At 45.6% G+C, this 25,650-nt stretch overlaps 1 protein-coding gene across 1 annotated transcript in view; it reads right to left on the reverse strand.

Moving 5' to 3' along the window:
• The window catches only part of LOC137351480 (disintegrin and metalloproteinase domain-containing protein 10-like), a 139,031-nt gene that overhangs the window by 38,021 nt on the left and 75,360 nt on the right, over positions 1 to 25,650 (reverse strand). Inside the window, exons 9-10 of the mRNA XM_068015927.1 lie at positions 22,862 to 23,045; positions 7,543 to 7,642 (exon numbers count right to left, since the gene is read on the reverse strand). Coding sequence (XP_067872028.1) covers positions 7,543 to 7,642; positions 22,862 to 23,045 — 284 coding nt within the window. The remainder of the gene's footprint in view (positions 1 to 7,542; positions 7,643 to 22,861; positions 23,046 to 25,650) is intronic.

Below are 25,650 nucleotides of genomic sequence, written 5' to 3' on the forward strand. Positions count from 1 at the left end.
CCTTGTATCTCTAAGCAGCACAATCGGCTTGTCTGCCTCATCTGACAAATATGGGGACACCAAACCCCTGAGCACAAAACTTCTATACCCTTCAGGGACCTGACTTAATTCATTAGCCCACAAGGGAGAACACTTCTGCTCATGAGCCTACATCGCCAAAGCCACTGGCTTGTCAACAGTGCCACCATCCTTTTCAGGACAGGCTTTCAGTAAACCCACCATAGCTATGGGCTTGCCTTTCAATTTCCAGCCTTCTGATTTTGCACGGCCTCTTTTATTACAAAAATAATAATAAATGACCCGCAGTCACAGGATTGACTTCCAACAACCACAACCATCTTCCTTTGTGCTAGGTATAACTCCAACTAGTGCAGAGTTTTCCTCCTGATTCCCACTGACTTCAGTTTTGCTAGGGCTCCTTGATGCCATTCTTAGTCAAATGCTGCCTTGATGTCAAGGGCAGTCACTCTCACCTCACCTCTTGAGTTCAGCTCTTTTGTCCATGTTTGGACCAAGGCTGTAATGAGGTCAGAAGCTGAGTGGCCCTGGCAGAACCCAAACTGAGCATCAGTGAGCAGGTTATTGCTAAGCAAGTGCCGCTTGACAGCACTGTTGACGACACCTTCCATTACTTCACTGATGATTGATGGGGCGGTAATTGGCCAGGTTGAAATTGTCCTGCTTTTTGTGTACAGGACATACCTGGGCACTTTTCCACATTGCCGGGTCGATGCCAGTGTTGTAAATGTACAGCTTGGCTAGGGGCACGGCAAGTTCTGGAGCATTAATCTATAGTACTATTGCCGGAATATTGTCAGGGCCCATAGCCTTTGCCGTATCCAGTGCCTTCAGTTGTTTCTTGATATCACGCGGAGTGAATCCAATTGCCTGAAGTCTGGCATCTGCGATGCTAGGGACTTCAGGAGGAGGCCGAGATGGATGATCAACTCGGCACTTCTGGCTGAAGATTGTTGCAAATGCTTCTGCCTCACCTTTCGCACTGTTGTGCTGGGCTCCCCCATCATTGAGGATGGGGATATTTGTGGAGCCAACGCCTCCTGTTAGTTGTTTAATTGCCCACCACCATTCATGACTGGATGTGGCAAGACTACAGAGCTTAGATCTGATCTGTGGGTTGTGGGATCACTTAGCCTTCTTTGCTCACTCCTCCGAGTCCACTTCCCACCTGGACTTCCATGACTAAAGCATTTCCTGGTAATGTTGCTGCTCCTCTACTTCTCTGCAAGCTTCAACTTTCAAAACCGGTTCAAATATTTTCAGCCTTTTGCTGCATCCAGCTTCCGAGAGCAGGTGTTTCCACACCAACCCCCCCACCCCACCCTAAGGTTGCCACCACTGGGGCTGGGTCTCTTCCTTATAGCCTGCTACTACTGCGTTCCTTTCTTTACCGCCTGCCTTCAGAAAATCTGTTAAATTTATCTGCAATCAAAAGTCAATAGCTTATTGTCCTTTTCCAATATGCAAAGTCCAGAAGTCTGTTTTCACTGAGCCCCCTGGGTCTTCCATTGTTCCCAGGTGTAACAGCTTCTTGGTATATCCGCATCTTCAGAATCACTGACTCCTTGTTTTATGACACAGAAGTCTGGGAGGGCAAAACCCTTTGTTCTTCAGGTGTTATTCCTGCAGTCTCTATTTTTTCAAAAGAAGTCTTTGATCTATCTTATCCTTTCGCAGAGTGGATGTGAGGTCACCTGACCTTCAGGACTCCATCTTAAACTTTTAAAAATCACAATGTTTAAAACATAATCATGTTACAAAGTCCAGCGTTCAGAACACCTCCCAACTGTGGAATCCTCCATAAGGATTGCATTTCTACTCATTGCTGTTCCCTCCTGTGCAGTCCCTTGCCTGGACATTTTGGTTTTAATTTCTTTTAGAAAAGAAAGAGCAGGATGCCTAACAATGGGCCCAATAAACTTAGCGGTGGGATCAGATCTGCCCAATTTAGGAGTAGGCTGTTCCAATGCTGAATTTGTCAGCGTTGCACCAGTTTCGCACCAAAATCAGCACAACACATACCAATTTCGAATATAACTATTTTTATTTATTTTATTTAGAGATACAGCACTGAAACAGGCCCTTCGGCCCACCGAGTCTGTGCCGACCAAGAACCACACATTTATACTAACCCTATAGTAATCCCATATTCCCTACCACCTACCTACACTAGGGGCAACTTATAATGGCCAATTTACCTATCACCTGCAAGTCTTTGGCGGTGGGAGGAAACCGGAGCACCCGACAAAAACCCACACGGTCACAGGGAGAACTTGCAAACTCTGCACAGGCAATACCCAAAATTGAACCCGGGTCCCTGGAGCTGTGAGGCTGCGGTGCTAACCACTGCGCCACTGTGCCGCCCCTGGGTACAGCTAGTGACTCATTTCAATAATGAAGGGCTGTGTGTGGCACAAATGCGATGGTACAAGATATCTAACAGCCAACAGCCTCTGAAATTGAACTGAGATCACATTTATGTCTTCTTAGGAGTTTGGAAATATCCAACAAACTGTCTCTGCTCACATGCGGCTACCAGCTCGCCAAGGAGCAGCCCTGGGTGGCTGTCCTGCAAACAGCAGACAAGTTGGCCAAATCTTTCATGTAATCATGTACGTGGTGCCAGATCAGCACAGGGAGGAGCAATAGCTCAGGGAGGCTCTTATAAAGCATAATCTTTATCTGGTTGATTCATTAGGGCTTCTAAAACTGGCTGCAAACACAGATGCATTTTTTAAAGTAAAAACAAGAAATGCTGGAAACACTCAGCAGGTCTGGCAGCATCTTTGGAGAGAGAAGCAGCGTTAATGTTTCAGGTCAGTGACCCTTCTTCAGAACTGGCAAATCTTAGAAATGTGAAAGGTTATAAACAAAAGCGGGAGTGGGGCAAGAGATAACAAAGGAGAAGGTGTAGATAGGACAGGTCACAGAATAGCTGACCAGAAGGTCATGGAGCAAAGGCAAACAATATGTTAATGGTGTGTTGAAAGACAAAGCATTAGTACAGATAGGGTGTTAATGGACAGAAAATTGAACAGCAGCAAATACAAACATTAAAAAAAAGTGGGTAAGCAAACTGAACAAATTAAGATGAAATAAAATAAAATAAACACACAAAAAATATATAAAAAAGAAGAAAAAATAACTAAAAATAAAAGTGAAATGAGGGGCCTGTCATGCTCTGAAATTATTGAACTCAATGTTCAGTCCGGCAGGCTGTAGTGTGCCTAATCGGTAAATGAGATGCTGTTCCTCGAGCTTGCATTTTTTAAAGGTTGTGTCACTGTGGAATGGTTGCCCCCATGGACTATATCACCACAGGCAACGGAATGAGTTTCCTTTCTCAACAGTTTAGGAAACTCATTACGCCTAATCTCTTCGGAATGCAGTTTATGTCATCTTTAATCTGTATCTATATTTGATTATATCAGACAGCTACCTGTTACCTTCATTCCAGATTTAGAACCTCATAATGGGTCAACATATGAACATATGAACAAGGAGCAGGAGTAGTCTACTCGGCCCCTTGAGCCTGCTCCGCCATTCTATAAGATCATGGTTGATCTGTTTGTGGACACGACACTACTTTCCTGCCTACCCCCGATACACTTTGACACCCTTGTTTGTGAAGAATCTGTCTACCTCTGCCTTAACAACATTCAATGACCCTGCCCACATTTCTATCCTCAGCCTGCTGCAGTGTTCCAGTGAACACCAACGCAAGCTTGAGGAACAGTACCTCATTTTCTGACTAGGCATTCTACAGCCTTCTGGACTCAATATTGAGTTCAACCATTTCAGACCATGAGCCCCATTAATTTTTATTTATTATTTTTATTTTTATATATATTTTCTTTTTTAATTATTATTTTTTTAAACCATGTTCTAGTCTTAAACTTGTTTTTCATGTTTTTGCTTTCGTACCAAGCTGTTCATTATTCTGACATTAGCACTCTCTCTGGCCTTATGCTTTGTCTTTCACTATAACTATTTAGCACTCCATTTGCATTCTGTTCCATGACATCTCTGTCATTTAATCTCTCCCCCTCTGTCCTATCACAGACCGTTCTTCATGTTCTTCTTCCCCCCTTCCCCCTTTAACTGGCTTAAAACCTATTACATTCCTAACATTTCCCAGTTCTGATGAAGGGTCACAGACCTGAAAAGTTAACTCTTGTTTCTCTCTACACAGATTCTGCCAGACCTGCTGAGTATTTCCGGAACTTTCTGTTCTCATCCCCTTCATCCACGTTGCTTGTTACTTCCTCAAAGAACTCTAATAATTTAAGTTAAACATGATTTCTCTTTCACAAAACCATGTTGACTCTGCCTGATTGCATTGAGATTTTCTAAATGATCTGCTGTAACCTCCTTAATAATAGATTCCAACATTTTCCCTATGACAGGTGTTAAGCTAACGAGCCTGTAGCTTTTTGTTTTCTGTCTTCCTCCTTTCTTGAGTAGCAGAGTTACATTTGCTATCTTCCAATCTGGGACCTTTCCAGAATCCAGCCATTTAGGACGTAGATGAGGAGAAATATCTTCACTCAGAGGGTTGTCAATCTTTGGAATTCTCTACTGCGGAGAGGGAGAGCTGTGGATGTTCAGTCATTGAATATATTCAAGACAGAGATTGATAGAGTTTTGGATTTGAAGAGAATTAAAGGATATGGAGATCGGGAGGGAAGGTGGAGTTGAGGTTGAAGATCAGCCATGATCTTATTGAATGGTGGAACAGGTTTGAGGGGCTGAATGGCCTACTCTTGCTCCTGGGGTGGCACAGTGGCGCGCACCGCAGCCTCGCAGCTCCAGTGACCTGGGTTCAGTTCTGGGTGCTGCCTCTGCGGAGTTTGCAAGTTCTCCCTGTGACTGTGTGGGTTTCCGCCGGGTGCCCTGGTTTCCTCCCACAACCAAAGACTTGCAGGTTGATGGGTAAATTGCCCCTAGTGTAGGTAGGTAGTAGGAGAATTGAGGGAAGGTGGGGATGTGGTAGGGAATATGGGATTCATGTAGGAGTAGTATAAATGGGTGGTTGATGGTCAGCACAGACTCAGTGGGCCAAAGGGCCTGTTTCAGTGCTGTATGACTATTTCTTAAGTGCTTGCACTCTTTTAAGTGACCCTATTGTATGTTCATCATCTTTCCCGGACACCAGTTATTCGTGCTGAGGTATTGAGGTTAGAGTTACCAGGGTCTGCACTGTCAGGTAGGAGACAGGATTATTCATTCTTGAAAGCTGCATTGTGCGTACCATTGGGGATACGGGTTGCACTAGCTGTCAGACTACAACCTTAAGTTGCCCCAACAAAATGCAGTTTCTGAGGAATCATTCTACATTAGAGGCATCTGATGGCTTTCACAGTAAAGGCTGGCTACCCGACCCGAACCTGACCCGAACCCGACAGGACCCAACGACATGTGTCGGGTTCAAGTTGGCTCGGGTTACACTTCTGGGTCCGGCATTTGGGCTCGGGTCGGGCTGGGTCAGACACCTATATCGCAAGTAAGTGGCTCCAATGTTAATTTAATTTTTGGACTAGAAAGGTGGTTTTGTTACAGTTATTTTAAGCTTATGCAGATCAGCAACAAAGTGAAAAACGGAAGGTAAGGTAACTGACGGTTGGATCGACTTGGGTCGGGTCGGGTCAGGCGCGGGAAAAAATGGAAGGACTCGGGCCAGCTCCGGCTCGGGTCAGATGTGGTTCTGTCGCGGTCAGGTTTTGTTTTGCAGACCCGAGCAGGCCTTTATTTCACAGTGTTACTGTTACCTGTAATATGTGACAATATTGGCAAAGTATTTCCAATATCTAATTGTGTGATGCATTCATATTGTACATATGATTAAATACTGCAACATCTCTCAATGTAGCCAATATAAAGTACAACATAGACAGTCTAAAGAACAACTGTCTCCCAGAGTGCTAGGGAGAGTTTATTGGGGCTCATCTCATCACAGATCTGATTTGATTCTTGTGCAGAAAAAATCCCTACTCAACAAAACCTTATTCCCCAGCAGAGAGCTGGTGGAGTGGGGGGGGTGGGGGGGGTGTAAGGGTAACAGAATTAATGCCAATCCCTCCAGCAGGATATTAGCCCCTGTGTTATGATTCTTTGTCTTCCCGTCCCTTACAACAAAGTTGACTGTTCTTAAAGAGTGTGTGTAAGGGTGGAGTGTCGAGGAGGAGAAAAGTGCTGGTTATATTCCACGCCCAATTTTAACTTGGGTAAGGATGAGGCAGGATGAGGTTAAGGCGGGCAGTAAACCCTCCCTGACTTTGATAATGTGAGGCAGGAGTTTTTAACTCCCATTTCCCCTACCCTCTACTTCCCGGAGCAAGAGGCAGTTGTTTGGTGTGTGACAACAGGGTATCGTGGGGCAAGGGTCCACTTTGCCTGAAGGAACAGCCCCCAGCACTCAGGTAAATTGCAGGGAGAGAGTTTTGAGAGGGACCGGGGCAGGGACCATGGGAAAGTCAAGTAAAGTTACTGACCTCTTTGAGCGTCTGACAGTCTTGGCTCCTTATCCCTTGGATTAGCCTGGCCACCAAATCATAATGGCTTCCCCACTGAGACCATTGGTTAGAATAGCACTCCCTACCCCACCCCCCCCACCCCCCCCCCCCCCCCCCGGTGACATCATCACAGCTCCGTCTGCATATTTAAAGGAAGATCCTACCAGGTGTCACTCCCGCCTGCTCAGGAGAGTGGGACATCTCCTGGGTGATTTTATCTGCCCCATCCTGCCCCCTCCCATGGCTCAGTTTTCACCAAGCAGCAGGGTTAAAATCACCCCTTCAGATTGCCACTACTTTCAGTGTTGAATGTGCACAGAACATCATTAGGGTTAATCCCACAAATACTCTTTCACTTGAACACACACTCTACACAGCAACAAACAGTGGGAGACATCACTCACCTGAGCCTGGTGCTGCTGCTGACCAATAGGCACCATGGCAGTGTTACTAGAACATCCACCTCAGAACTTTCTCATAATCTTCCCTAGCTTCAGGAGCCTCTCTAGAACCTGAGATGTCACAGGGCAGAGGTTGGCTCCAGATCTCGAGAGGTATTCCTGTTTGATCTGTACAAGCACACTGAATGTGTGAAGTGGCACTGTGACACAACTAGTATTGTAATTGGACAATTAGAGCAAGGTACTGTTTGGAAGGAAAGTTTGCCAAACATTTCCCACCTCCTTTAAGCTAATGACAAGACTAGAGTCACCCAGCTGATTTTATATCTTGAATTAAAATCCAAAACAACATTTTGTCATTTAACAAATTTGTGTTCACAGCTAGAATGAACAAACTTAGGCAACCACCCCTCCCCCATTGCTTCCCCTCCCCCATCGCTTCCATATATTTCCCCCCTCCCCATCCCTTCCCCTACCCTCTTCACCCCTTACCTTCACCCCATCCCTTCTCCTCCCCATCCCTTCCTCTCCCCGGTCTCTTCCCCTCCCCCATCTCTTGCAATTCCCACTTCCCCCTATCTCTTCCTCTCTTCTTCCGAGCTCCCCCCTACCTGGTTTCTGGCAGCAGACGTGACATTCCTTCCCGATGAATTGTCTTGCACAGTTGCACTGCTCCAGGTTGTGCTGTGCACAGAGTGACTCTGAGCATTGCTGGACAAACACAGATATGGTATTAAATGCAGGCTGTATCAGAAATGAGTTTGAAGAATATCCAATCTAGTTCATCAAGCATTGCTGCAGGCCAAGTAATACACAGTAGGAATTGAGACTTTAACCATTAGAAATCATTACATCTATCAACAAATTTACTATGATCATAGAGTCAAAGAATCATCGATATTTATGGCATAGAAGGAGGCCACTCGGTCTATCAAGTCTGTGCTGGCAGAAAAAGAGCCATCCAGTCAAATCCTACCTTCCAGCTCTTGGTCCATAGCCTTGTAGGTTATGGCACCTCAAATGCATATCCAAGAACCTTTTAAATGTTATGAGGGTTTTAGCCTCTACCACCCTTTCAGGCAGTGAATTCCAGACCCCCACTACCCTCTGGGGGAAAGAATTTCTCAATTCTCCTCCAATCCATCTAACAATTACTTTAAATCTATATCCCCTAATAATTCACCTTTCTACTAATGGAAATTCCACTTTTAAATGCCACTTTTCTGCCCACCTGATCAGTCCATTGATATCGTCCGGTAGTTTACAGCTTTCTTCTTCACTGTCAACTACATAGTCAATTTTTGTAGCATCTACAAATGTCTTAATTACGGCCCCTATGTTTAACTCTAAATCATCTGAAAACATGCCGGATTCCACATGTACACTGAAGACACCAAGCTCTACCTCACCACTACCTCGTTCAACTCCTCCACTGTTGCTAAATTATCAGACTGCTAATCTGACATCCAGTACTGTATGAGCAGAAATTTTATCCAAATAAACTTTGGGAAGAATGAAGCCATTGTCTTCGGTCTCCACCACAAATTCCATTCCCTACGCACCAACTCCATCCTCTCCCTGGAAAGAGTCTGAGGCTGAAGCAGACTGGTTTGCAAACTTCGGCCAGAATTTAACGTTAGGCAGGAGGCCCCGCCCACCAGTCAAAAGTTGGGGACGAGCCCCCCTCCGCCGAGCCTGAGCCACGCGATGATTTTACATGGCCCAGGATCTTAATTGGCCTCGGGCAGGACTTCCGCCCTTCGGAAGCAGGGAGTCCCGCCTCCAAGAGCTGCCAGCCAATCAGTGGGCCGGCAGCTCTCAGTCCCAGCAATGCCACTGGGAGTGGTGACCACTGCTGGGACTGCAGCCAGGGAGAGCAGCAAGAGGGACTCTGGCCCTGGAAAATAGGTAGGTTTGTGGGGCCTCGCCGGGGACAATCGGCTGGGTCCCAGCGAGGCAACAGGAGTCAGCTGCGGGGAGCAGGGAATGTCCTCCAGGGGGGCCCTCGGTGGGGCACAGGGTGCCCGATCAGGAGGGTACCTGTAGCCGGCAAGGAGCTCGCCAGGTTTTACTAAGCAGCCTCCTGGGGTCCCGAGCCGCCCACCCACTGTTGGTAACATGCCAGTGGCAGCGTGAAGAGGCCCTTAAGTGGCAGTTAATTGGCCTGGGGCGGGCAGGCCATTTCTCGCCAATACTGCCCCTCATAAAATTGCAGTGGGGTGGGAAGGCAACAAGAACAGCACCCCCTCTGCCTCCCACTCAATTTTACAACCCCACCCCCCTGCCTCCAGCTCCTTTGTGGGGGGGGGGGGGTGTAAAATTCCTGCCTTGGTGTCATATTTGACCCTGAGATGAGCTTCTGACCACAAAACTACACGGTCACTAAGACTGCCTATTTCCACCTGTGTAACATCGCCCGACTCTGCCCCTGCCTCAGATCCTCTGCTGCTGAAACCCTCATCCATGCATTTGTTATCTCCAAACTTTATTCCAACACACTTTTGGCTGGTCTCCATCATTCTACCCTCTGTAAACCTTGAGGTCATTCATAACTCTGTTACCCGTGTCCTTACTCACACCAAGTCCAGTTCACTTATCACGCCTGCGCTCATTGACCTTCACAGACTTCCAAATCCTTGATTTTAAAATTCTCATCTTTCCATGGTCTCACCCTTCCCTATCTCTGGAACCCCACTCCAGCCCTTGAACCCTCCAAGATATCTGCACTCCTCTAATACTGGCCTCTTGAGCATTCCCGATTTTAATTGCTCCACCATTGCTAGCCACACCTTCAGTTGTCGAGCTCTAAGCTCTGGAATACCCTTCCTACACCTCTCCGCCTCTCTACCTCACTTTCCTCCTTTAAGACACTCCATTAAACCTACCTCTTTGATTAAGCTTTTGGTCATCTGATCTAAAATTCAATTATCTGGCTGGGTGTCGTATTTTGTTTTCCTCTGAAGCACCTTAGGACATTTTATTATGTTAAAGGTGCTATAATAATGCAAGTTGTTGTTGTAAATAGTGATAGTATAATATAAACACCAGGAAAAACAAGGGAACTAGTACTGAGCCCTGTGGAAGCCCACTGAAAACAACCTTTTTTTTATTCATTCAAGCGATGTGAGCATCACAGGCCAGGCCAGCATTTATTGCCCATCCCTAACTGCCCTTGAGAAGGTGGTGGTGAGCTGCCTTCTTGAACCGCTGCAGTCCTTAGGGTGTAGGGAGGGAATTCCAGGATTTTGATCCAGTGACACTGAGGGAATATAGTTCCAAGTCAGGATGGTATGTGACTTGGAGGGGAACTTGCAGATGGTGGTGTTCCCAAGCATCTGCTGCCCTTGTCCTTCTAGGTGGTAGAGGTCATGGGTTTGGAAGGTGCTGCCAAAGGAACCTTGGCGACTTTCTGCAGTGCATCTGTAGATGGTAGACACGACTGCCACTGTGCACCAGTGGTGGAGGGAGTGAGTGTTGAAGGTGGTGGATGGGGTGCCAATCAAGCGGGTTGCTTTTTCCTGGATGGTGTTGAGCTTCTTGAGTGTTGGAGCTTTGGAGGCAAGTGGAGAATATTCCATCACAGTCCTGACTTGGACAGGCTTTGGGAAATCAGGAGGTGAGGTACTCACCACAGAAATCCCAGGCTCTGATCTCCTATTGTAGCCACAGTATGTATATGGCTGGTTCAGTTAAGTTTCTGGTCAGTGGTAACCACCAGGATGTTGATGTTGGGAGATTCAGTGATGGTAATGCCGTTGAATGTCAAGTAGAGGCGGTTAGGCTCCCTCCTGTTGTCATGGTTATTGCTTGGCAATTGTGTGGCTTAGCCTGGCTGGAGGCACAGCTTGTTCTGGAGCACAAATCTTCAGTACAACATCCGTGATGTTTTCAGAGCCCATAGCCTTTGCTGAGTCCAGTGCATTCAGCTGTTTCTGGATAGCACGTGGAGTGAATCAATTTGGTAGAAGACTGGCATCTATGATGGTGGGAACCTCAGGAGGAGGCCGAGATGGATCATCCACTCGGCACTTCTGGCTGAAGGTGGTTGCAAATGCTTCAGCCTTGTATTTTGCACTGATTTGCTGGGCTCCATCATTGAGGATAGGGATGGTCATGGAGCCTCCTCCTCCTGTTAATTGTTTAATTGTCCACAACCATTCATGATTGGATTTGGCAGGACAGTGGAGCTTAGATCTGATCCGTTGGTTGTGGGATTGCTCTATTGTTACGATCAGGAGAGGAGGGGTCAAAGAGCCCCTCTCTTTTCCCTCGCCTTGTTTGACCACAACAGATGTATTTCTTTTTTGAAGTGGATATACATGCCAATTCAGTGAGTGTTTAACTGTTTACGTGCTGTGATCATACTCAAAGCCAATCAGACAGCTTTTCTCGAGTTTAACAAAGAAAGGAGTTAGCTTTATTGTACTTAAACCGATCTAAGTAAAAATAACACACACACACACACGAATACACACCCCTCCCTCATCAGGCTTAAAACATTAAGCACAGTGAGCATCGATCAGTGAACAGACTAACACAATCAAACACAGATCAATTAAATCACTGATCACTACAGTCTGCAGCAGGGAATACATCTCGGTGCTCACGGTCAGCAGGCAGAGTTATAAGCTTGCAAGGTTTGAGTGGTTCATCTCCACCAGTTTAATGTGTTCAGGTGGAGTAAAAAAATCATCATTCGACCTAGCATGTTTTCATAACACTATAGCATGCTGCTTCCAGTGTTTATCATGCACATAGTCCTGTGTTGTAGCTTCAGCAGGTTGGTATCTCGGTTTTAGATACGCCTGGTGTTGCTCCTGGTATGCTCTCCTATACTCTTCATTGAACCAGGGTTGGTCTCCTGGCTTGATGGTAATGGTAGAGTGAGAGATATGCTGGGCCATGAAGTTACAGAATGTGGTGGAATACAATTCTGCTGCTGATGGTTCACAGCACCTCGTGGATGCCCAATTTTGAGCTGCTAGATCTGTTCTGAATCTATCCCATGTGACAGAGTGATAGTGCCACACAACACAATGGAGGGTATCCTCAGTGTGAAGGTAGGACTTGGTTTTCACAAGGGCCATGTGGTGGTTACTCCTACCAGTACTGTCATGGACAGATGCATCTGCAATAGGTAGATTGGTAATGATGAGGTAGTGTAGGTTTTTCTCTCTTATTGCTTCTCTCACCACCTACCATAGGCCCAGTCTGGCAGATACGTCCTTCTGGACTGAGCCTTCTCAGTCAGTAATGGTGTTTCCGAGCCATTCTTGGTGATGGACATTGAAGTCCCCCACCCAGAGTACATTCTACACCCTTGCTGCCCTAGTGCTTCATCCAAGTGGTGTTCAACATGGAGAAGCACTGATTCATCAGCTGATGGGGGGGGGGGCAGTAGATGGTAATCAGCAGGAGGTTTCCTTGCCCATGTTTGACCTGATGCCATGAAACCTCATGGGGTCCAGAGTCAAATTTTTGCCCTCCAAGGGCAACTCCCTCCTGACTATATACCACTGTGCCGCCAACTCTGGAGAGTCTGTCCTGCCAGTGGGACTGGACATACCCAGGGATGGTGATGGTGGTGTCTGGGACATTGTCTGTAAGATATGGGGACATTGTCTGTAAGGTATGATTCGGTGACTATGATTATGTCAGGCTGTTGCTTGACTAGTCTGTGGGACAGCTCTCCTAATTTTGGCACAAGGTCCCAGATGCTAGTGAGGAGGTCTTTGCAGGGTGCACCTTTGTCATTCCCAGTCCCTAGGCCACTGCCAGGTGGACTGTCTGGTACTGGTTTGATACAACTGAGTGGCCTGCTCGGCCATTTCAGAGGGCAGTTAAGAGTCAACCATATTGCTGTGGGTCTGGAGTCACATGTAGGCCAGACCAAATAAGGACAGCAGATTTCCTTCCCTGAAGGATATTAGTAAACCAGATGGGCTTTTACAACAATCCAGTAGTTTCATGATCATCTTTACTGAGCTGAGCTTTTTAATTCCAGATTTATTAATTGATTGAATTTAAATTCCCCAGTTGCTGTGGTGGGATTTGAACTCATGTCAGGAACATTAGCCTAGGCCTCTGGATTACTAGTCCAGTAATATTACCACTATGCCACCACTCCAGTCATAAAAATGCCCATCGACCATTCCCCTTTGCTTCCTGTTACTGAGCCAATATTGAGACCAAGTTGCCACTTTTCCCTCAATCCCATGTGCTTTTACTTTTCTGACCAGTCTGCCATTTGGAACCTTGTCAAAAGCCTTGCTAAAATCCATGTAGACTACATCAAGCACACTTCAAAGATTCAATCAGTTTAGTAAGACATGACCATCGCGTAACAAATCATACTAACTGTCCTTGATTAATCTATGCCTCTTTAAATGATCCAGTTTATCAAAATGTTTGCTTCCAGCTGTATGATCCTGCAGAATGTTTTACAATAATTTGTTCACCACCGAGGTTAGGCTGACTGGCCTGTAATTATTGAGTTTATCCCTTCCTCCCTTTTAAACAACAGTACAACAGTCCTCCAGTCCTCTGACGCCACACCTATAGCCAAAGAGGATTTGAAAATGATGGTCAGAACCTTCCCTATTATATTCTTTGCTTCTCTTAGCAGTCTAGGATACATTTCAACTGGTTCTGGCCATTTATTTACTTACAATGATGCTAAACTCCTTAATATTCCCTCCCTCACTATGTTTATCCCATCCAGTATTTCACATTTCTCCTCAATAATTACAATGCTTGCATCGTCCCTCTCTTTTGTGAAAACAGACGGAAAGTATTCATTAAGAACCATGTCCATATCTTCCACCTCCACACACAAGTTACCTTTTTGGTCTCTAATAGGCCCTACTCTTGCCTTCGTTGTCCTCTTGCCCATTATGCATTTAGAAAATATCTTCTTTTAATTCTTCTTTTATCTCCACCTATACCTGGTTCTACTGAAACATTTTTGTCATTGATTTGTTGACCTCAATAGCAAAGGAGCAGAAACACTTCTCACGAGTTAGTGTAAGTACAACATTCCATAAAGTGGTGATGGGAATAAAAGCCTGGATCAGGGCTGTAATGAAGTCTGGAGCAGGATGGATCTAGTGGAACCAGAACTGAACATCGGTGAGCAGGTTACCGGTAAGCGGGTTACTAATGAGTGTGTTACTGATGGGCAGGGTCACCACTGACTGAGCTTGTCAAGCCTGGAAGGACATAGCTGCCAAACTCTGCCTGCACCAGGTAATGAGGCAACTAACATGAGGGAGTGACCGACACAATCTCTTCCTCAGCCGGTCACCGATATGTCTATCCGCAATAGAACTGGTATGTGTGACCATAGCAGGGTCCTTCTGAAGACAAAGCTTCCATATAAAGACATCCCTATTGTAATGTGGGTCAACCACTGTACCCAGTAGAACAGGTTAAAGACAGCTCTAGCAGCCCAAAACCAGACAGCCGTGAGGCGCTGTGGGCCATGAGCAGCAGCAGAATTGTATTCAAACACAATCTGTAAATGCACGCTTGAGCATTCTCCCATTGTCATCAGGCTGACAGTTCAAATCTTGTTCAGTGGACAGTGAAGAAGGGTATGATTCTCAGATTATGAGTATGTCAAGTTGCTGCTTTACTAGTCTCTGGGACAGCTGCCCAGCTTGGGCACTAGTCCCCAGATGTTCATGAGAAGGATTTTGCAGAGATAGCCTGAGTGTTGTCCTGATACAATGTTTGCGTTGTTGCTGATAGGTCCGATTTTCTTATTATTATTGAACTCTGTAGTTATTACTTACAACTGAGGGACTTGCTCGGTCACTTCAGGGCCTATTAAGCAGGTAGAATTAAGAAATACAACAGGATTTCAGACTGTAGTGGGAGTTATGTAGGCCCCCTGTTAGTAGACCTGAAGTAATAGCTTGTATAAATGCTAAGATTAGACAAGCATGCAGCAAAGGCAGAGTGGTTTTAATGGGTGATCTTAACATTCATATAGATTGAGATAAGCATGTCAGAAAAGTAGTGAATTTCTTGAGAGGGAGCTGGATAGTTTTCTGCAATGATATGTCCTAGAACCAACAAGAGGGATGGCCACTTTAGATTTAGTAATGAATCAGTTTAGTTAATAGCCGAATGACAAGTAAACAGATATCGAATCGCAATCATAATATGGTCAAGTTCAACGTAGTGTTTGAAATGGAGAAACATAGAACAACTTCTCAGATTCTAGATTTAGGTAAGACTGACTTCAACTGGAGACAGAGACTGTCCACAGTAAATTGAACAAATCTGCCAGTGGGTAAAATGACAGAAGATCAGTGGGAGGGTTCAGAAAAGAATTTGATGTGATACAGAATCAATTTATATCCCTAAGGGCCAAAAAAAAACCATGGATAACTAAAGTGGTAAGAGACAACATAAAGCTAACAGAAAGGGCTGAATTTTATGTGCCCACCGCCGATTTTGGCGGCGGGTAAAACAGATGGCGGCCCTCACAGAGTCGCCGCGATCCAAAGTACAGCGGCTCATTTAAATAGCCAGGGTGGGCTGTTCCCCCGATTATGTGGTGGGGGTGGGCTGTCCGTCCCCAGCAATGGCATCAGCCGCCTGTTCGCAGACGCTGATGCATTTTTAAAGGGCTGTTAGCCCTACTGGCATATTTAAATATTTAAAGATAGATTTAATTAAATTAAACAAATACATTTCTTTTGCCCCTCCCCCACTTTCCAATACCAATTATATTAATTATTTGCCCTTTCCCCCCACAAAACACTTACCTTTACCATCTGACCTTCCCCCACTAAACTGCACAAACTTTAAACTACAATCCTTCCCACCATCCCCTACACCCATGGTGTTAATGTGACCCCATTCCCCACTCCCCACCCCCCCACACTGATAAACTTACCACCCCCGTCCCCAACAGCGTGATGCCTCGTTTCCCCAGACGGGGATGTGAAGGAGTGGGAGTGCCAGCCGCTGGGCCAAAGATCGTGGTGGGCCATCAGAAGGCAACGTAAGTTTATTTAAATGAATTGTTTTAATTGATTTGCATATTAAACTTGTGGTCCTGTCACCCAGCGGTGGGCAGGCCGCCACAGTGCCTTGCCGCCACTGGAAGAATCGGGCCAGGCCCTCCCGGTGTCACGGTCTGTGGTGGGTCTCATCCGTCTTCAGGCCCCCACCCTAGCCACGGGGGAGAACAAAATCCAACCCAAAATGTATAAAAAAGCTAAGAATAGCACAGATCCTGGCAAATGGAAGAGAAACAAAGAGCAGCAAAGGGTGACAAAGAGCTACAAAAAAGGATCTGAAAAGAAACTTCCAAGGGGCATCAAAATCAACACAAAAACTTGACAATTACATTAGGAAAAAGAGGGTAGTCAGGAGCAATGTGAAAACTGATAACGGTGATATTGTCAATAAAAATAAGGAAATGATAGGCATGTTGAATGACTTTGTGTCAGTATTTACAGTCGAGGAAAAGGTCAGCATGCCAGATATCCTAAAGGAACAATTATTGAATCAGGAATGGGTATTCAACAAAATTAATGTAAGCAAGATAACAGTAATGGAGAAATTAATGATACTAAAGAGCAGCAAATCCCCAGGATCAGATAGCTTCCATCCCAGATCTTAAAGGAAGTCAGTGAGAACATTGTAAATTCCCTAACTATAATCTTCCAAAGTTCTCTCGACTCAGGAACCAGTCCATTAGATTGGAAAATTGTGTATGTCGCTCTTTTTTAATTCATTCCTGGGATGTGGTCATCGCTGGCCAGGCCAGCATTTGTTGACTATCCCTAATTGTCCTTGAGAAGGTGGTGGTGAGCCACCTTCTTGAACCACTGTAGTCCATGTGAAGTAGGTACACCCACAGTGCTGTTAGGAAGGGAGTTCCAGGATTTTGACCCAGCAACAGTGAAGGAATGGTGATTTAGTTCCAAGTCAGGATGGTGTGTGACTTGGAGGGGAACTTGCAGGTGGTGATGTTCCCATGCATTTGCTGCTCTTGTCCTTCGAGGTGGTAGAGGTCGCGGGTTTGGAAGGTGCTGTCTAAGGAGCCTTGGTGCATTGTTGCAGTGCATCTTGTAGATGGTACACGCTGCTGCCACTGTGCGTCGGTGTTGGAGGGAGTGAATGTTTGTAGATGGGGTGCCAATCAAGTGGGCTGCTTTGTCCTGGATAGTGTCGAGCTTCTTGAGTGTTGTTGGAGCTGTATGCCTTCAGGTAAGTCTTCCATCACACGTTTGTGTCTTGTAGATGGTGGACAGGATTTGAGTAGTTAGAAAGTGAGTTACTTGACACAGAAGTCCCAGCCTCTGACCTGCTCTTGTAGCCACAGTATTTATACGGCTGGTCCAGTTCAGTTTCTGGTTGATGGTAACCCTCAGGATGTTGATGGTGGGGTTTCAGGGATGATAATGCTATTGAACGTCAAGAGAAGATCCTTAGATTCTCTCTTGTTGGAGATGCTCATTGCCTGGCACTTATGTGATTCAACTTTTACTTGCCACTTATTAGCCCAAGCCTGAATGAATGATTCGGAAATTGGCTGAGTGGAAGGAGACAGAAAGTGGGGATAATGGACAGGTACTCTAATTAGCAGGATTTGACTAGTGTGTCCCACAAGGATCTGTGTTAGGGCCTCAACTATTCATATTTATTAACAACTTAGATGATTGGATAGAAAGCCACATATCCAAATTTTCTGATGACACAAAGATAAGTGATATTGTAAGCAATGTTGATGAAAGCATAAAATTACAAAGAGATATTGGTCGATTAAGTGAATGGGCAAAACTGTGCCAAATGGATTTCAATGTAGGCAAATGTGAGGTTACCCACTTTGGACCTAAAAACAATAGAACAGGTTACTTTCTAAATGGTCTAAATGGACTATAGAAACAGTGGAGGTCCAAAGAGATTTGTGGGTGGGGGGGGGGGTCCAGGTACACAGATCATTAAAATATCATGAACAGTAACAGAAAATAATCAAAAAGGCTGAAGGGATGCTTTTTCTAATATCGAGAGAACTAGAATACAAGGAGGTAGAAGTCATTCTAGTTATACAAAGCCCTGGTTAGACACACCTGGAGTTACTGTCAGCAGTTCTGGGCACTACACCTTCGGAAGGATATACCAGCCTTGGAGGGAGTGCAGTGTAGATTTACCAGAATGATACCTGAAGTCCAAGGGTTACATTGTGAGGAGAGATCACTCAAACTAAGGATGCATTTCCTGGAAATTAGAAGATTAAGGGGTGATTTGATGAAAGTTTTCAAGATATTAAGGGGAACAGATAGGGTTGATAGAGAGAAATTATTTCAGCTAATAGGGAGTCTAAGACTAGGGGAATAGTCAAAAGATTAGAGACAAATCTTTCAGGACTGAAATTAGGAAACATTTCATCACAAAAAGGGAAGTAAAAGTTTGGAATTCCACAAATAGCAGCTAATGCTAGATTAATTGTAAATTTTAAAGCTAAGATTGATAGATTTTTGTTCATCAAAGGTATTAGAGATATGAGGCAACGGCGTACAAACATACGAATTAGGAGCAGGAGTAGGCCACTCGGCCCTTCGAGCCTGCTCCACCATTCAATAAGTTCATGGCTAAACTGATTACTCCACATTTCCATCTACCCCCAACAACCTTCCACCCACTTGCTTATCAAGAATCCAGCTACCTCTGCCTTAAAAATATTCAAAGACTCTGCTTCCACCGCCTTTTGAGGAATAGAATTCAAAAGACTCACGACCCTCTGAAAGAAAACATTTCTCCTCATCTCTGTCTTAAATGGATGACCCCTTATTTTTAAACAGTGTTTTTTAAGGCAGATATATGGAGTTAGGTCACTGATCAGCCATGATCTCATTGAATGGCAGAACAGGCTCGAGGGGCTAAATGACCGACTCCTGTCCTATGTCGCTATGAGGAGTAAACCATTGTGTGAGATGAAGTCACATGTAGGCCAGAGCAGGCAGGGGTGGCAAGTTCCCTTCCCTGAAGGACATTAGTGAATGTGTTGAGTTACTGACCTTTTAGGCCCCTATATATAGGTAAGCAATGTGCACCACAAGATCCTATTACAATGACTAGTATGTCATGCTTCACCCTATTTAAATGTAATTTAAATGAGATTACCTATTGAAATGATCAGTGTTATAAAAGAGCGCTGGATGAGGCAAGTGGGAATTCAGCAAAATGACCCCTCTGGGCATCACCTCAAATGTTTGCACTGAATGGGATTTCTACTCCTTCGCCTCAGTCTCTCCTTTCCAGCACTGTGTCCGATTGTCCCTTTGACCTATTTATACATGCAATAGCCTTCCCTTCCAACATATTCCAATCAATGGGAATTTCCTCAGGGATTCTCCCACTCTGACAGTTTTATACTGTCCACCCTGTGAAAAAAGAATTCCTTAGAAATGACACTTCAGTGGTAAAGCTTAATACTGAATGTTAATATCTCTTGGAACTATATCGCTGTTCCTTCACTGATACTATGTCAAAATCTTGGCACTCCCTTGCTAACAGCACTGTGGGTGTACCTACACCACATGGACTGCAGCAGTTCAAGGAGGTGGCTCACCACCACCTTCTCAAAGGCAACTAAGGATGGGCAACAAATGCTGGCCTTGCCAGCGACGCCCACATACTGAGATTGAAAAGAAAAGTTTATCGGTGTTATTTTATGTTGGGTACAGTAAATTCGCCACTGCTGCTCATCATTCCAATCAGTGGTGACTATACTGGTGAGCTTTAGAATTGCTGTCCTACATCATTGCAGGAGAGAGGGGAAAGCGAGAGAGAAGGATTTATTAAAGACTCATATCCATCCATATCATATACTCCAGGAGTTGTGTATATGAGCCAAGAAGCAGTCACCTACCACCAGTGGAGGTACTGAGCATGTCTCAGGCTGCTCAGGAGGGAGCTGAGGGACCCATGTCACTTCCTGAACAACTGGCCACAGGAGACAGTATCCAATCATCAATGCCCTCCTTGCAGCAGTCAAGGTAATGACATCAATCAGTTTCCATGTCCCTGAGTGTGTTCAGGCTCCACAAAGGAACAGTACCTGAGGGAGTCACTATTTGGGAACAGGGCCATCTAGAAGTTTGACAACTTGTGTTCAAAATTGTGAGGGGTTTTAATAAAGTAAATAGGGAGAAATTGTTTTCACTGGCCGTTGGGTTGGTAACCAAAGGACAGAGATATAAGATAATTTGGATTTGGTACTGGGTAATGAACCCGGCCAGGTGTTAGATTTAGATGTAGGTGAGCACTTTGGTGATAGTGATCACAATTCGGTTAGGTTTACCTTAGCGATGGGCAGGGACAGGTATATACCGCAGGGCAAGAATTATAGCTGGGGGAAAGGAAATTATGATGCGATTAGGCAAGATTTAGGATGCGTAGGATGGGGAAGGAAACTGCAAGGGATGGGCACAATCGAAATGTGGAGCTTATTCAAGGAGCAGCTATTGCGTGTCCTTGATAAGTATGTACCTGTCAGGCAGGGAGGAAGTTGTCGAGCAAGGGAGCCGTGGTTTACTAAAGAAGTTGAAGCGCTTGTCAAGAGGAAGAAGAAGGCTTATGTTAGGATGAGACGTGAAGGCTCAGTTAGGGCGCTTGAGAGTTACAAGCTAGCCAGGAAGGATCTAAAGGGAGAGCTAAGAAGAGCAAGGAGAGGACACGAGAAGTCATTGGCAGATAGGATCAAGGAAAACCCTAAGGCTTTCTATAGGTATATCAGGAATAAAAGAATGACTAGAGTTAGATTAGGGCCAATCAAGGATAGTAGTGGGAAGTTGTGTGTGGAATCAGAGGAGATAGGGGAAGCGTTAAATGAATATTTTTCGTCAGTATTTACAGTAGAGAAAGAAAATGTTGTCGAGGAGAATACTGAGATTCAGACTACTAGGCTAGATGGGATTGAGGTTCACAAGGAGGAGGTGTTAGCAATTTTGGAAAGTGTGAAAATAGATAAGTCCCCTGGGCCAGATGGGATTTATCCTAGGATTCTCTGGGAAGCCAGGGAGGAGATTGCAGAGCCTTTGTCCTTGATCTTTATGTCGTCATTGTCGACAGGAATAGTGCCGGAAGACTGGAGGATAGCAAATGTTGTCCCCTTGTTCAAGAAGGGGAGTAGAGACAGCCCTGGTAATTATAGACCTGTGAGCCTTACTTCGGTTGTGGGTAAAATGTTGGAAAAGGTGATAAGAGATAGGATTTATAATCATCTTGAAAAGAATAAGTTCATTAGTGATAGTCAGCATGGTTTTGTGAAGGGTAGGTCGTGCCTCACAAACCTTATTGAGTTTTTCGAGAAGGTGACCAAACAGGTGGATGAGGGTAAAGCAGTGGATGTGGTGTATATGGATTTCAGTAATGCGTTTGATAAGGTTCCCCACGGAAGGCTATTGCAGAAAATATGGAAGTATGGGGTTGAAGGTGATTTAGAGCTTTGGATCAGAAATTGGCTAGCTGAAAGAAGACAGAGGGTGGTGGTTGATGGCAAATGTTCATCCTGGAGTTTAGTTACTAGTGGTGTACATCAAGGATCTGTTTTGGGGCCACTGCTGTTTGTCATTTTTATAAATGACCTGGATGAGGGTGTAGAAGGGTGGGTTAGTAAATTTGCGGATGACACGAAAGTCGGTGGAGTTGTGGATAGTGCCGAAGGATGTTGTAGGGTACAGAGGGACATAGATAGGCTGCAGAGCTGGGCTGAGAGATGGCAAATGGAATTTAATGCGGAAAAGTGTGAGGTGATTCACTTTGGAAGGAGTAACAGGAATGCAGAGTACTGGGCTAATGGGAAGATTCTTGGTAGTGTAGATGAGCAGAGAGATCTTGGTGTCCAGGTGCATAAATCCCTGAAAGTTGCTACCCAGGTTAATAGGGCTGTTAAGAAGGCATATGGTGTGTTAGCTTTTATTAGTAGGGGGATCGAGTTTCGGAGCCACGAGGTCATGCTGCAGCTGTACAAAACTCTGGTGAGACCGCACCTGGAGTATTGCGTGCAGTTCTGGTCACCGCATTATAGGAAGGATGTGGAAGCTATGGAAAGGGTGCAGAGGAGATTTACTAGGATGTTGCCTGGTATGGAGGGAAGGTCTTACGAGGAAAGGCTGAGGGACTTGAGGTTGTTTTCGTTGGAGAGAAGGAGGAGGAGAGGTGACTTAATAGAGACATATAAGATAATCAGAGGGTTAGATAGGGTGGATAGTGAGAGTCTTTTTCCTCGGATGGTGATGGCAAACACGAGGGGACATAGCTTTAAGTTGAGGGGTGATAGATATAGGACAGATGTTAGAGGTAGTTTCTTTACTCAGAGAGTAGTAGGGGCGTGGAACGCCCTGCCTGCAGCAGTAGTAGACTCGCCAACTTTAAGGGCATTTAAGTGGTCATTGGATAGACATATGGAGGAAAATGGAATAGTGTAGGTCAGATGGTTTCACAGGACGGCGCAACATCGAGGGCCGAAGGGCCTGTACTGCGCTGTAATGTTCTAATTCTAATTCTAATAATTGGCAAAAAATCCAGAGGGGCAATGAGGACCATCTGAAAGGGTGGTGGAAGCAGCTTCCATAAAAGGGATTGGGTAAATATTTGCTGCACTATGCTGGTAGAGCAGGGGAATGGAATTACTTGAATTGCTCTTTCAAAGAGCTGACATAGGCACGAGGGATCGAATGGCCTTCTTCTGTGCAGTATAATTCTATGATTCTACAGGAGTTGGTAGGTAATCATCAGAGAAAATCTTCCCTTTGCTTTAATCATCACTTGCATGAGTACAGACTGAATGAAGAGCAAATGGGCGTTGTTGGTAACACAAACCAAGAGCCTGTGACAGGCTGTTGCTGTGCAACAGGCTGCTCCAGTGAGAATGAACTGAGAGTGAATCAAGATATTATGACTTACCCCATTCAAACACAGGAGCATTCCCTGGTTACAGAGGGTGTAGTTTGCTTTGGGACGAGAATCAGGGCAGGTAGTGGTCACTCCGTCACAATGACTCTCAAAGGCGCACTCTGTTTCTTTCCTGCACTGCTGATTGTGAGGCACAAACACACATTGGGGGCCACAGCAGGGTCCCTGAGTCGGACTGGGAAAATAACAAAACAAAATAACACACAATTCAGTGGGACTCCACCATTTGCTTCAGTTGGTGTAGATGTCTGAACATCATCAACATTATTTATAACACTACAATTATTCATGGTTCTAATTAGTCAAATGTGTGTGTCAGTATGTAACACTCTTTCCTCGGAGTCAGATGTTCATCAGATCAAGTCCCACTCCTGAGACTGGAGCACCATAATCTAGGCTGACGATTCAGTGCCATACTGAGGGAGTGCTGCACTGTGGAAGGTGCCATCTTTCCGATAAGATGCTAAGCAGAGCCTCACCTGCCCTCTCAGGTAGATGTAAAAGATCCCATGGCACTATTCAAATAAGAGTAGAGAAATTCTCCTGGTGTACTGGCCAATACTTATCCCTCACCCAATATCACTAAAACAGATTGTCTGGTCATTATCATATTGTTGTGTGTAAATTAAAAGCCACATTTCCAAATTACAACAGTGATACCACTTCAGAAAAAGTACTTAATTGGCTATAAAGTGCTTTGGGATGTCCTGAGTTTGTGAAAGGTTGTGAAAGGCACTTTCCCTGAGTGAGAAGGTGGATGAGTGAGTGACATCTTCCACAAGGTCACTCAAAATATTCCACAGATGGTACTTTGTGAACAGCTCTTCCTTGGAATTTGCCTCCCTTTTTCTAGGAAGCATCAATCTTCCAGTCACAATCTCCCTGCAATGGCACAGTGGAGAGTGGGAATTCCACAGGTTCGTATTCACAGCCTTCCTAATCACAACAGGCACAATAGCTTATTTTCTACATGCTGGGGGCTCCTTTTTCCTGTAAATGTACAAAATTCCACAGCCCCACTGGATTCTGTCCTATTGTAACTCTGAGAGTAGAACCAGCCCCGTGGATACAATGGCTCCTAACCCTGCCTGGGGCTTTCCTGGTGAAGACTCCATCCACCCCAAGAAAGGTCACAGAGGTGGGGGGGGGGGCGGGGGGGCGGGAACAGGTCTAAAAAGGTTAACGTTGAAACAGTGTGAGGAATATCTCTCACCATGATGATGTAAGAGATGTGAGAGAGACTTGGAGGGAGATGCAGCGTGGCTTCAGAGGAGTCACACAGACTGGTGTGAAGCTGGACATAGTTGGAAAGTAATAAAGAGTTATTGTTCAAAATGGAGAAGACTCAGTAATCTCTCTAAGCTAGATTAACTAAGTATATTAAGGTGGCAGCGGACAAACCAAGCATACAACAGGGGCTCCTTACTCTGGGGTTTCCCATGTCCATAGCCTCATGGGGATCCTGCCTAGGTTTGGCTGTCAGTATGGCAAGTGAGAAAAAGTGGACTGACCTTCTGAAGGGCAGGGGTAGGCCCTACCATGGAGGCCTGGGCTCCTGAAGATTTCGGGTGCTTTCATTTTCGAGTAATTTAACTGTGTCTCCCCCTGACTCACCTTAACACAGGGGGAAGCTGAGGATATTGGACAGTGTTTTATAAGACACACAGTTTCCACTGTCATCAGATTTAATGCAGCATTTATACAACAGCATAAACACAGCTGTGTTGTCAGTGTCGAACACCCATGTCTTCATCTTACACAACCTTTTTCTTTACAGGAAGTCCAGATGCCTAGAAGAAAGAAGCTGGTCCACCACCCATGGGTGGTCTCTCTGCCTTTACAGCAGCTAACGTAGTGTCATTGTATTACAGTTTTATCAACAAGCAGACAGAAGGGTTAAAGTTCAAATGTGCATGTGGTGAACATAAGTTTTGAGATCACATTAACTGTGATGATATCTTTTACCAATTTTTATTTACTAATCAGAAATACAGTTAACCACATCTGGATTCTGAATTAGCCTGTGTTGGCAACATCGGAATAGGAGGTGAATTTTATACTCTCCTCTGCAGTGAGTTTGGAGGTAGGGCCCCCCCACCCCCCTACCACCGCCCATCACCATCCCACCTAATTACATGCTGTCCCCGCCTCCACCAAAATTAAGTCCGGGTCGGAAGGCCTTTAAACGGCCTTCCCGCCCTGCAGCCAATTGAATCCCTTAGGTGGGAAATAATGTTCAATGAAGGGCCTCATCCCACTGCCAATGCTGCTGCAATTGACTGAGCAGTGGATGTGCCTGTCGCCACACAGGAAACACGCAAGAAAAGCCGTGCTGGTTGCTTGCCAGCTCCAGGGTGGGGTGGCGGGGGTCTCTCATTAAAGAGGCACTTAGTGACTAAACCAGGCATCGGAAAGGGTGGGGCCCACTGAGAGCCACTCCCCTGCCATTGTTGCCAAGCCCCCACAAACCCTCCCCTGTGACCCCCCCCCCCTCACCCCCGCAAGACCACGCCCGCCCCAACCTATCTGTGGCCTGGGTCCAGCCCCGGTCCTGGGCCTCGGGTGGGGCTCCACCGGCAGCAGCCACTGCCTCCGCGGTGGCACTGCTCCATTAAAGAGCTGCCGGCCTCTGATTTGCCAGCAGCTCTCAGATGGCGGGACTTCCATCACCAGGGTCCATGATCCCATGAAAGGCCCACCGCTGTCCAGCTAAATGCCTAATTGGTATTTGATTCGGCTGGCTTCCCACAGAAGGGGCGCCGCAGGTTTCTCACCGGTGC

This window comes from Heterodontus francisci, chromosome 36 (assembly GCF_036365525.1).
Source record: "Heterodontus francisci isolate sHetFra1 chromosome 36, sHetFra1.hap1, whole genome shotgun sequence".
Classification (NCBI taxonomy): domain Eukaryota; kingdom Metazoa; phylum Chordata; class Chondrichthyes; order Heterodontiformes; family Heterodontidae; genus Heterodontus; species Heterodontus francisci.